Below are 12,267 nucleotides of genomic sequence, written 5' to 3'. Positions count from 1 at the left end.
ATTTTTGTTAGAACTCCATGAATTTTTGCTTTGATTGGTTGGGATTTATTGAACAAATTTTTTGAAATTGAATTGAAAAATTTGGTAGTAATTTGGGTGAAGACTAGTCGTCTATGATAAAAGAACCTTCCACTTTATCACATGACCATTGACTTGAGAGTTTGAGTAATAGGATGCATAAGTAACGAATTGCTTGTTTGTCGTGATTCATGCTATTTGCCCAGTGAGACTTGAGCTTTAATTCTTTCATGTGTGATCTATCATCAATTGTGTATGTGTTTCTAGAACTTGCTCCTTGTCTTCTTGAGTCTACATAGTGACCTTAGAGATAGGGGAAGATGTTAGGCCATTGTTGTTAGCCTCATTTTTACCTAAACACTAACCTTATTATATAATAATACCCTTAAATAGCCAAGTTTGAGCCTATATTGTCTTTTCTTTGTCAAGCTAATCAAAGGGGTTGGGAATCCTAGACTCTAGAATTGTTGAGCTATGAAAAGAAGAGTTTGTTGTTGAAAGAAATTGGTCGTGTTTAGCTTATCAAGTTGAAAGTTGGTTGTACTTAGAAAAAAAAAAGAAAGAGAGAAAGAAATAAAGAATGAAAGAAAGAAAGAAAGAAAGAAAAAGAAAAGAAAGAAAAAAAGAAAAAAAATAGTATATAGAGAATAATTCAAGATCTTTGGAAGTTTGGAAGAAATTAGACAAAGTCTAGTTATTGTTGAGAAGTGTTTTGGTGAATGGTTGAAGTTGAAAGTGGATTGTGTAATGTCTTGGAATTTCACATCTTTTTGGGAATTTAGTCACTTTAGCCAAATATTACCCTACCTTACCAAAGAGCCTACATTATAACCTAAACAAAAGACCTTTCGGACTCTAGATTTATGGTCACACGAAGTAGAGGAGAGGTTAGACATTGAGCAAGCCTATGTTAAACCATGCATTTTTGATTGATTTGAGTGTTACTTGATATCTTATACACTTTGAGTGAGGTGAATAAACACACATATATACATCTCGAGTGAAGCATGAATTCAAGGTGATATACGAGTTAGTAGTAAAAGTGCATTCGGCGGCTTAACTTGATGGAATTTGTATTGTGATATGCTCTTTTATTCCGTATTCTTTGAGACGATGATGATGTCTAAAATTCTTTTTGAATCCAAGTTTCTTCTAGTTATTTTTCTTCATTGCTCGAGGACTTGCAATTGTTTAAGTTTGGGGGAGTTGATTCACTTGGATTTTACATGATTTTAGAGGGTAGTTTTATTGTTGTATAACTGCAGCTTGATTAAGAATATAAAAACAGGTAGCATAGGAGTTATGCTGCCTTCTATAGGTCTGGTTTGTGGTTGAATGAGAAAGAGATATAGATATGGGAATTTGAATCCAGTTTATTGCTTGGACTTATAGCCGTCTTAGAATTAATTATATACCCCTTTTTCCCTTGCATGTATTAATTCTGCGGTTGTTTTTGCTTGATGTATATAATTACATTTACATGCATACTTGATATCCTTGTGGTTTAAAGATATTAATCTGCATGACAATAGCTGCATGTGCTTTGTAAATATAAATACAAGAAACTCATCCCTTATTATGAATTCAAAAAGATATATTGAGACCAAATATAAAAACATTCATTTCAAATTTAGGGTGGTAAAACATAACATAGCATAAGATGTATCTAAATCAAGGATAGAAATTGGTGGGCCACACACTTCCAAACTCATCAGGAACTCCACCCTGATTCCAGTTAGTAAAGGATCTTGCAACTTCAGTTGATCCTAACTCGATTCCTCTTGACATGCCAAAAGTGTTCTGGATGCCCGGGCCGAACCATCTGTCCTCTGTCGCCACAATTGAAGTAGTTGCAAAATCGCCACTTCTATGTTCTGCCATTGCTGTTATCATCTGGCTATGGTGTGGATTGTTAGTGCACATAAGCTGGCCTTGTGCCCCTGTAAGCTCATTGTATCTGTTTTCGAGCTTCTTCAGCTTTTCTTCCACAAACTGATCCAAACCATTTAGCTGCCTCACATCTAGCTCATTGAAGATTCCACCTTCAAAGAGTCGAGTCATGAGGAACCCCATTTCTGTTTCGTCATTCTTCTTTTGAAGTTTCAGCAATCTATCGGTCATGCTTTTCAATTTATCACTCAAGAATTTATCATGCAGAACCATTTTCTTGGGTCCGGGCTCTTTGGAACGAGCCATGAACTTCATGAGTCCATTCATAACCTGATCATGAGAGGGCCACAGGGTTGAATGTGACTCTTTCGGATCATTAACGATGATAACTATCTCTACGCCACACAACACTGATAGCTCATGTGCTTTCTTGAATAAGCTATCAAGTCTTCTTTTGAAAGTAGATTTTCTGACTCTCTCACTCAAAATTTGTGTATGCTTTGTTTTCTGGCGAGGCATGTTTAGTGGATTGACTGTTTTTTTCTGCAATGATTCCACTAGTATATATAGGAAAAAAAAATAGTTCAATTCTACACTTGATATAATATTGTAATAATTTCGATTTCCTTTCTTTACCCTTGTATTGTGTATAAATAAGTTTGAACGGTCTGATATGGTAAGTCTCTGAATTAGTCATTGAATTCAGAATTATACATATGAAGCATATGCAATATTTATGTCAGTTAGTATGATCCAAGAATAGTAGATATATAATTCATTGAAAACGACTTTGAATGCCGGAAGAATTTTGTTGTGAAATTATATTAATTTGTTTTGTTACAATAGATAGGAATCATAAATGGTAAATCTTTAACATATAATATGACTTTGACAGTCAAATACCCATTTTGGCATTCCTAGGAATTCTTTCATTGTAACATGTGACCTTTTTTCATAATTATGTGAATAACGAATAACTTCATATATCGACTATGATTAAACTTAAACCTCTAATTAATTTCTCTAACTTGTTAGATTATGGGATGGTAACTCTGATCAATTGCCAAACACACTATTCTGTATCATCTATTTGGTTCGGCCTTTATGATAAACAAGCTCTGTCACAGCCTTATTAGCTAGAACCAGTTTAGTTCATTTGAGGGTTTTAAACTTTGGTATTCATTTTGCTCAAACTAGATTCATGAAATTGCTTTTCTGTAGCTAATGAAAATTGTTCTTTATAAAGGTTACATTGCATATAGTAGTTGGTTGATCACAACATGTGTAAATGGCTGTATAGTGATGCAAAAGACTTTATGTTGAGACATCACGTTAAGTATTTATTTGTATCTTTGAATTATGCAAATTTTGTACTCCCTCCGTCCACCAGTAATCGTCCCGTTTGTTATTTTTGTCCGTCCACCAACAAATGACACCTTTGCTTTTTTAAAAAAAAACTTTTAATAATGGACTCCATATTCAACTAACTTTATCTCAATCACGTTTTATTATAAAACTACTACTCCACCAACTATTTCCACTCATTTTTCACTACATTTCTTAAAAGTCATGTCCGGTCAAACATGGTCTTGTATTCGTGGAGGGATGGAGGGAGTAATGTCTTGGCAGGAATCAAGATTTTATTTCTGAATTTTGACCGGCGAAGATGAGTTCAAATATGATCTTGTGTCGAATATATATCATGAATAATTGATGTACCAAATCAACTCGTTGTCAAGACTTTATTAGTATTATTTGAGGGCTTGTTTTTTTAAAATTAGTTAATTTAAGTTTAAATTCGAAGAAATTAGCTAGCAAAGCTTCTATTTCAACGGAGAACCAAGTTGATCATTAAAATGTGCATAATTTTAGAATGTACACTTGAATCATTTTGAATGAATAGGGAATTATAATCGATTGCTTTTTTTTATAAAATGAATCAAATCAAAGAAGAATAAAACACGCGTGAAATCTCAATAATATGACTAAAAATTTGCATGTTGTAGTTAATAAAAAGGGTTCAACAATATAAAAGAAGTAAATAGAATCCTTAAATCCGGATCGTAGTTATTTGAATTAGGTTATCGTTGAATGTCAAAATTTAATTAGCATGGAATGGGCCAACAAAATTGGTTAAACCCACGTGATTAATTTTAATTAATCCACCATTGTTGGTCGGTTTAAGTAAAGCCTTACCTGGCTGGATACACTTAAATCTGACGATAATATAAATATTTTAGCTTGTATACATAACATTACGATTCATTTTCTCTTTATATAGTAGCATTCAATTTATTATAAGGTGCGGGAATGGTGACTCTACACGTATGTTTTTATCACGGATTATGTAAATTAATAAGGAAAGAATGCACAAAATTATGATGATAACTAACGATATTATATTAAATTTGTTTAGTATTTGGAATACAAAAATTATGTACAACTTAGCAAAGCAAAGAAAATAAAACATAAAATTAATTTAAGCAATTACTTTCATATGGAAAAGTGTGTGGCTGAATTGTTTCTGTCATACTGTGCATCTGGTATCTCATTTTTAAGTTATTTGAATTATATTTTTATTAGTTGTTACAAGATCTGGGCGGCCAGCCAGTACATGATCATCGGTGAGAAGATCTAATTAATTACGAATTAATTAATCAATAACACACACACACACATTAACATAAGTCTGTTGATTGTTATTTGGTGCTCTCATTTTCCAAATTAAATAATTGCGTGTATTAATCACCTTTATTTTAGCATCATGCTGGTCAAATGGAAGCCTTGTTGAATATTTTTGTAGTGAAGAGATGGAGCAGAAGCCGACAGTATTGTAGTATAATCATTTTTCTAACCTTCTTACTATCAAATATTTTTCTTTCTAATACTTCTATGGTTTTCCGTCCGCCCACCAGATTATTTACGCAATATTATCCGTATTCACTTGATATGTACGATTTGTGACTCAATATATTGACAATTTATGATATATGAGTACAAATTTACAGATCAATATATAAAAAGTATTACGTATATTTATTTGTTAATTAATCAAATATGTGATCCATTACTACTCTAACATTTGGATCAAATTGAAAAAATAGTACTCCTAGTATAAGCTCTAGGATCGTCCATTGTTATGTTTACGTGTGATTAAAGGTTATGTCAAATGTCTAGTTTAATCTCTTGTTCGATTGTTTTTTCCTCAAAAGTCTAGCCTGTAATTTGAAAATAGATCATGCATCCCGGATCCAATCAAATTACATCTTAATTACACGCATGTTTTCTCACTAAAGTAGATTCACATCAAGGTTTTTGAGTGTTACTAAAGTAAGAATTCGATTAATTTTCAGACATTCTTCTTGAACTTCAAACTTTCTAAGACCAACTTTAGTCACTCAGTACTTTCCCACATGAATTGTGGTTTTTTACTTACTCCAAAATCAGGTCCAACCTGGTTCTAGGAAACTGCAAACACACATGGTCAATGCAATTAAAAAAACAATATTTATATTCTTGAATGCAATCTCATGCAAGCATGCTATATGGATTCAAATACTCTCTCTATATAAACCCCATAACAAGAATTTCATTATCACACAGATTAACACATTGCACATTCAAAGTCAAACTCCAAACCCAAAGTTTTCAATCTCCTCCCACTCACATCTACAATGGCAAAAACAATCACCTTCCTAGCACTCTCCCTTGTTGCCCTTACCCTAGTTCAAGCCCAGCACCCAGTCTCCCCACGTCGGGCTCGATCCAGGGCAAGGGCATTCATTGAGTCGCAATGTGAGACGACATTATATTCGAATTTATGTGTAAGGTGTTTATCACCTTATGTTTCTAGCTTCAGCAAAACATTGAGTCACCGGCAGCTAGCCCAGACAGCATTAAAAGTCACCCTGGCCAAAGCCGAGACAACACAAGCCTACATCACCCAAGTGGCCCAAAGGCTAAACCGGACCAAGGGCCCACAGATCCGATCCGTTAGGGAGTGTTTGGATCAGATAAATGATGGGGTGGATCAGCTCACAAGAAGCATCAAAGAGGCACAACACATAAAGGAAGGTGAGGAAAGCAGTGAGTTCACATGGCATGCAAGCAACGTCCAGACATGGATGAGCACTGCATTGACAGATGCAAGCATGTGCATCGATGGGATTTCAGGACGGACCATCGGGGGGAAGACAAAGGCCCTGATCAAAGCTAGAGTTCTTAATCTTCAACAGGTTACTAGCATTGCGCTGGCCTTGTTCAATAGATTTGCTGCAAGATTTAGGGTTGTAAATCCCTAGATTTATGACCCTTTCATGTTTCAAATTTTTGAGCATCTTAGATGCTTTCCAGTTGACTGAATTTGATTTGTTTGTTTTCTGATGGAAATTACAATTATGTGAAAAAGTAACATGTAAAGTATATATACATTGATTCAGGTTTCTAATATTTTTACATAAAAGGTGGTCACCACATATATAATTCTAAATAAAAATCCAACTATCAAATTCTAAATTGAGAAAAATTGTCAGCTTGGAAATGCCACATAAATTCAAGCTCTTTCGTTTGCTATCTTATTCTGTTTCTGAAAATTATACAAACATTTGGAAAATTTTAACTCAAAATTTGATAACCACCACACAAAGTACTATTACAACACCTTGCCACTCTCAACAAGTAAGCAACAAGAAAACTGCATTCCTCAAGCAGTTGCAAAATGTTGCTTGAATTATCTCACCAATAACCCCCTGAACCATAAATCCATCTATCATGGACTTGCCCAAGGAAATACTTTTGGAGACGATGGCAGGCGTGCCGTAAGAACTTCACATCCTGTATCTGTAACCTGCAAGATTCATGTAAAACAATTGTTCTAGTATCTGATATTGGTCAGGAAATTAGACATGGTGCAATACTGATCAATGAAGATTAAACATGTAAACTTCTATGGTGAATGTAGTGATATATAATGAGAACTTGAGCCTTTACCAGAAGTGTATGTTCAAATTGGGCACTGCATTTCCCATCTGCAGTTACAGAAGTCCATCCATCAGGCCACATCCTGTCGCGCCAAACACCTAACATGAAAGTGATTTAGATGAACACAGAAGATTCAAACACAGGGCAAAGGTTTAGCAACTAAATATCTACCAGAATTTATCATAGGTTCAATGGTAAATGTCTGTCCTGCTTTCATCACTCCAACAGCTTTATTTCCTGCTCGGGTTAAGGCCCCATGGGAAAGTGAAGTTACAAGATACTTAAAGATGATATGATACCTATACTCTCGGATCAAGAAAAAATCCTTATGCAAAAGACATCTCATGAGGTCATTTATCTCAGTCATTTGACTTTTTGAACGACAATTCATTAAAACAAACATGCCTTATTAGAAATATCCTCTTAACAAGCATGGTAAAAGTGTAACAGTACAATTCCATTTTTAGGATACTTGCATAATGGGGTATATTTGGAGCACAGTGGAAGAGCTCGCCAATTCCATGACCACAATAAGATTTCACCTGCAGAATGAGACAACATAGCATTTCTATATCAATAATGTCAAAAGTAAGTAAGAATGGAAGTTCATAGATTTACAAACAAGAGAAGCTCAATTACCACAGAGAAACCAGACATAGAAGCATGCCGGCTAATGATTTCCCCCATTTCCCGAAAACGCACCCCAGGTTTAACTATAGAGAGCATGAATAAGACACAATAAACAGTCAGCAGCATGATTCCGCAGATATTTAAAGCAGGGAAGCGAATGAACTTATGAAAGTAATAAACACTAGCAGCAACCATTAATTTAGAGATCACATGATCATTGAGTGAGAATTTGAGAAGTACACACGAAAATTGGGAAATCCAGAGAAAGAGAGCTAAATAATAAAAGAATGATGTACGAGACACAAAAGGGGCAAACACTTACCAGCTGCTATTGCTTTATCCAAGCATTCATATGTACACTGAACCAGCCGTTTAGATGCTTCATCAACATTACCCACAAAGAATGTTTCATTCAAGTCACCTGCATAAGCAGGCAAGCAAGAAAATATTTAGTCTGTACATAATGAACATATACATAATAACTATGATCTTGGGTTGGCTATGAATATCCTTACCATGTACCCCTTTATAATACACAGTCACATCTACATTTACAATATCACCATCCTCTAATATCCTGAACGACAGAAACAAATGCGAGTGAGAATGTACTTTCCCTGTATAGAATGATCACCCATGTTCATTACAAGTATTATACACAATGCCTGGGCCTATGGCGTTTTTACATACTCCATTCGTCCCTGAAGAGTATGCACTATTTCCTTTTTTGTCCGTCCCCAAAGAGTATGAACATTCCAATTTTGGAAACTCTCTTCTCTCTAATGAGATAGGACCCATTCTCCACTAGCAATATTTAAAAAACTTTCACTATCTCTCTTTCTTACTTTACCAGCCAATAATGCATTAAAACCCGTGCCGAACCCAAAGTTCATACTCTTTGGGGACGGAGGGAGTATATCTCAAAAGCAAAAGGTTGGCTTCATGGATGGTCCCAAGTGCTTGGGTCGAGGAGAAACAAGTTAAAGAGCAGCAGGAAAGTATTGAGGATTCATATGACCAAGTCACGAGAAGTGCATCAGATCAGACACCATATTTATGTGCTACACACTAGCACCTATCATACATATTTTTCTTGAATGAGTTCACAACATACCTTGCATCAGGAATCCCATGGCAGATAACTTCATTTACTGACCTGAGAGAGTTAAGAGTTCATATTGTGATGTATTTAGGGACTGCGAAGTGAATAATAGAAAAATTCAGAGTAAGGAATACCTACGTGCAGCAAGACTTTGGAAAGAAATGATAATTTAAAGGAGATGGATATCCTCCTGCACGAAAATTTAAAGTAAACACAGAAACACTATCTTCCAAAGAAACAACAAAATTCAGCAGGTAGAGATATACAGTGTGAAATGTGACTATGTGAGGGATGTAATTGTAAATCATACCAGCAGCAATAGTTGCTTCATGAACAACAGCATCAATCTCATCAGTAGTAATTCCAGGTCTTACTATCCGAGCAGCAGCATCCAAAACTTCCCTTGCAATCTGGAGGTAAGAATGCAAGGTTTAACAAGAAGTCAAAACTAGAATGCTGAATATATATTCTATACTGTATGCATAAAACAATAATAATGACTCTCGAGAAGACAAGTTGCAGTGAAATTTTGTTCCAGGCTTTCAGCTATACATTTACCAAGCGAGAGGTTTTTCTACTAACTTATTAGTGTTTAGTGTTTGGCTGCGTGCATGGTGTGTGTTTCTCCTCCAACTCCCATATTTTCAATTAGATGAACATGTATGCATAATTTTTTTATTGGGAACAGAACAATCAAGATGCTTACCCGGCAAGTTTCTCTCATTCTCTCAATTTGCTCTGGAGTCTTGATCTTCATAAATTATATCATGGAACGCAAATGGATTAGTCATATCCAGTTCACCAAAAATAACAAGTCAGACTGTCAAAAGTGCACATAACTCAGAGACTGCTGACTACCTCAACAACATGTTGCAGATCACTGTTGGGCTCAATTTTTGGAATTCCCTGAAAATGATTGAAAATGTAGATGTCAATGCACTTGATATAGGCAGGAGAATTAGCAGAATAGCAAGGATGTCCTTTAACTGGAGAAAGTCCTAGTGAACATCAATCAACCTAATACCTAAATAAGCCATTAATACTATATACAGTATAAAAATAAAAAATTCGAAGACACAGTTATATAAACTAAGAAACTTACATCAATAGCCCAGTCAGGTAGATCAATATGAGCAGGCACAAAACGTTTCTGCGATATTGGATATGGCCTTAATGGTCTGAAAAGGAAGAGTAAAAAACAGAGTAAAAGTTGAGCTAAATTTTTGTAGTTGGAGAAGAAGCATTCTTTTTAGAGGGGTGGGATAGGAGTTGAAGTAATTATTACCCTGTCCAGTCAAAATACGGCATTTTTGGTGTCCGAGATTGTCCTTTGCGCATGCAGTAAAGCCAGCCATCATTGGGCAGGCCCGAATTTCTTTCACTAGAATTTTCAGATGCAGGGGAAGAATTTGAATTTGAGTGAACAGATTTATGAGAACTCCAGGATGCCTTGAAACAGTCTTGGGAACTGGAAGGACAATGATTTCTATCAATAATAGGCATTAACATCAATATTGCAGCCAATTCCATACTGAATGGAAGCCCAATTAACATTAGTGTGTCATACATTCAATGTCAGACTGTCTTCTTAGAGGATAATACGTCTAAAACCAACTAGATACTCCATTCCAATAAATTAAACTCTCAATTATCATTTATCATCATCTGACCTACTTTATTTGTCTAATATACTAACTGTGAACAATTTCTAAGCTCAAAAAACATATATGATCCAATTTCAACGAACATACAACTAGCAGTTAGTGAAAATCTAGGTCCGGTTCATCCAAAAAAATACTTCTTTCCAAAAGTGGAGCCAAAGAACGAACCAGAAAGCGGCACCTTGACGAGGAAGCTTTAGTTGTACGCACTTGGGGCATCTGTAAGCAGCAAAAACCAACATGAATAGAGCACAGACCATAGCACGCCAACACACTGATCAAATTTCCAAAACATTGATAGTAATAAATCTATAACTAATAAAGAAAAAACCCACCGGCAGTCACCAGCAAAGCAAATTAACGAAACAATACATCATTTTCCATGCAAAATGAGATTATATTCAAGGGTTGCGATTAAGATTCAATCCACGCCGTAAATGATAAAATTAAAAATAGCAGAGAAAATGAAGAAAGAATTTCATAATTCATACTGCAGATGAGCTGGTTCGCCGCATCTAGCACAAGATAAGCCCGTGTTTTCTACAGCATCTGATCCACCTGCCATCTTTTTTCTAACTGCATCAACCACAAATTCATTAGAAAAATATTAACAGATACCTCCACTCATCCAATGCTTATCGAAATCAAACAGTATGCCGAGATTATTACCTTAGCAATTGTGCGTTTTAGAGAAAAATAAGACGACTAGGGTTTTTGGGCGAAATTCTCAAAACAGAGTGTTTCTTTTCACTCTGGACAAAGGGAAGGGAAAGATGCATATCATCATATTAAAACATATTTTGATTTGATAATGTATTTTCTTGTAAAATTATTGCAATCAACATTTATTTATTCATTCATAGTAAACCTTTTAGATAGCAGAACTATCATTTTTGTAATTTAGTTTTTCGTAAAAGAATTTACATTAGACACTTAAATTTTTATTTTTTATTGCATCTATTTAAGTACTTATTGTAAAATCTCCTTCCGTCCCCAAAGAATATGAACAATAGTAGAAATAATATTAGTGGAAAGTAAGGTTTATATTATTGTAATGGTATAGGTTGTTAATGGTGATGGTATAGTTGTAAATAAAATAATGTATAAGGGTAATATTTTGTTCGACTTTTTCAAAATAAAAAAGTTCATATTTTTCATGGATAGACAAAAAAGAAAATAGTTCATACTCTTTGGGAATGGAGGGAATACGAAAAAAAATCCATTACAAAAATAAAATATATTTTTAAGTATTTTTTAAATGAGGGCAAAATTGTCGATAAACTATATATCCACTAATATGCTTCATTCAAAGAATTTCAAGAATAATACTCCCTCCGTCCCATTAAAGATGACCCACTTTTTTTTTTCCCAACCAAGATGACTCATTACTTAAAATGGAAACATCTTTATCTCTACTTTATCCCCTCTCTCTTACTTTACTCTCTCCATTTAACACACAAAATAAAGTTGCATAAAATCTCGTACCGCCCAAGAAAGAGGTCATCTTCCTTGGAACGGATGGAGTATTAAATACTTCATCGAGTCACCTTCTTTGTGATTTTTGTTTCAGTCAATTTTCATTTTACTTTTTTTTCTTATTTTTTTCTTTTATCATTTTGTTATTCTTTTTTTCTTCTCATTATGTATTCTAAAACATTTAAAATCATATTGAATTTAATAACTTCTAAATATTGATTGTGGTAAATTAAAGATATGATTATGTTATTATTATTTTATATAACTATGAATCTAAGTTTTAAATACATGAGTGATTATTGGATTAAATCCTAAAATATTGGATTTGTACCAAAAAATTATCTTAAATTTTTTCAATATAGAGTGAACTATATAAATAGTATATGATATTTGTCTCACATAAAATGGTACATGATTTTTGTTTTATACCATTTTTGGTTCTTGTGACAAAAATAACCCTAAGTGCCAAGAATGTGATTTTTGAGCCATAGAGGGTATACATGGAAATTT

At 34.3% G+C, this 12,267-nt stretch overlaps 3 protein-coding genes across 5 annotated transcripts in view; 1 reads left to right on the top strand and 2 right to left on the bottom strand.

Annotated features, from left to right (window-relative positions):
• Window positions 1-11,067, bottom strand: part of LOC125196813 (methionine aminopeptidase 1A-like) — a 101,686-nt gene extending 90,619 nt beyond the window's left edge. Inside the window, exons 1-17 of one of the 3 annotated variants that reach the window (XM_048095444.1) lie at window positions 10,951-11,067; window positions 10,773-10,857; window positions 10,450-10,500; window positions 9,906-10,088; window positions 9,723-9,798; window positions 9,479-9,526; window positions 9,327-9,371; window positions 8,931-9,030; window positions 8,759-8,810; window positions 8,633-8,674; window positions 8,034-8,095; window positions 7,841-7,939; window positions 7,528-7,601; window positions 7,361-7,430; window positions 7,060-7,125; window positions 6,898-6,986; window positions 6,449-6,754 (exon numbers count right to left, since the gene is read on the bottom strand). In XM_048095444.1, the coding sequence (XP_047951401.1) occupies window positions 6,677-6,754; window positions 6,898-6,986; window positions 7,060-7,125; window positions 7,361-7,430; window positions 7,528-7,601; window positions 7,841-7,939; window positions 8,034-8,095; window positions 8,633-8,674; window positions 8,759-8,810; window positions 8,931-9,030; window positions 9,327-9,371; window positions 9,479-9,526; window positions 9,723-9,798; window positions 9,906-10,088; window positions 10,450-10,500; window positions 10,773-10,846 (1,209 nt within the window). In that variant the 5' untranslated portion in view covers window positions 10,847-10,857; window positions 10,951-11,067 and the 3' untranslated portion in view covers window positions 6,449-6,676. Of the gene's footprint in view, window positions 1-6,448; window positions 6,755-6,892; window positions 6,987-7,059; window positions 7,126-7,360; window positions 7,431-7,527; window positions 7,602-7,840; window positions 7,940-8,033; window positions 8,096-8,632; window positions 8,675-8,758; window positions 8,811-8,930; window positions 9,031-9,326; window positions 9,372-9,478; window positions 9,527-9,722; window positions 9,799-9,905; window positions 10,089-10,449; window positions 10,501-10,772; window positions 10,858-10,950 lie in introns of those variants that run through there. The other 2 variants (XM_048095445.1, XM_048095446.1) reach the window with 2 other exon arrangements.
• LOC125194632 (agamous-like MADS-box protein AGL80) lies at window positions 1,690-2,427 on the bottom strand. The gene has a single exon (XM_048092881.1). It carries the CDS (start codon window positions 2,425-2,427, stop codon window positions 1,690-1,692), a length of 738 nt encoding a protein of 245 aa, XP_047948838.1.
• Window positions 5,528-6,346, top strand: LOC125196817 (pectinesterase inhibitor 9-like). Its single transcript, XM_048095450.1, has one exon. The coding sequence runs from the start codon at window positions 5,583-5,585 to the stop codon at window positions 6,207-6,209; it is 627 nt and encodes a 208-aa protein (XP_047951407.1). The 5' UTR covers window positions 5,528-5,582; the 3' UTR covers window positions 6,210-6,346.
• Window positions 11,068-12,267: the final 1,200 nt, after the last annotated feature.

The sequence above is a fragment of the Salvia hispanica genome, chromosome 6, assembly GCF_023119035.1.
Source record: "Salvia hispanica cultivar TCC Black 2014 chromosome 6, UniMelb_Shisp_WGS_1.0, whole genome shotgun sequence".
NCBI classification, from domain to species: domain Eukaryota; kingdom Viridiplantae; phylum Streptophyta; class Magnoliopsida; order Lamiales; family Lamiaceae; genus Salvia; species Salvia hispanica.
Note: the sequence above shows the minus strand (reverse complement) of the source record. Positions and strands in the feature narration are given on the sequence as shown.

What these genes read in the sequence shown, in the direction of transcription:
- LOC125196817 (XM_048095450.1), top strand. Translation starts at nt 5,583, where the DNA reads ATGGCAAAAACAATCACCTTCCTAGCACTCTCCCTTGTTGCCCTTACC.
- LOC125194632 (XM_048092881.1), bottom strand. Translation starts at nt 2,427, where the DNA reads ATGCCTCGCCAGAAAACAAAGCATACACAAATTTTGAGTGAGAGAGTC.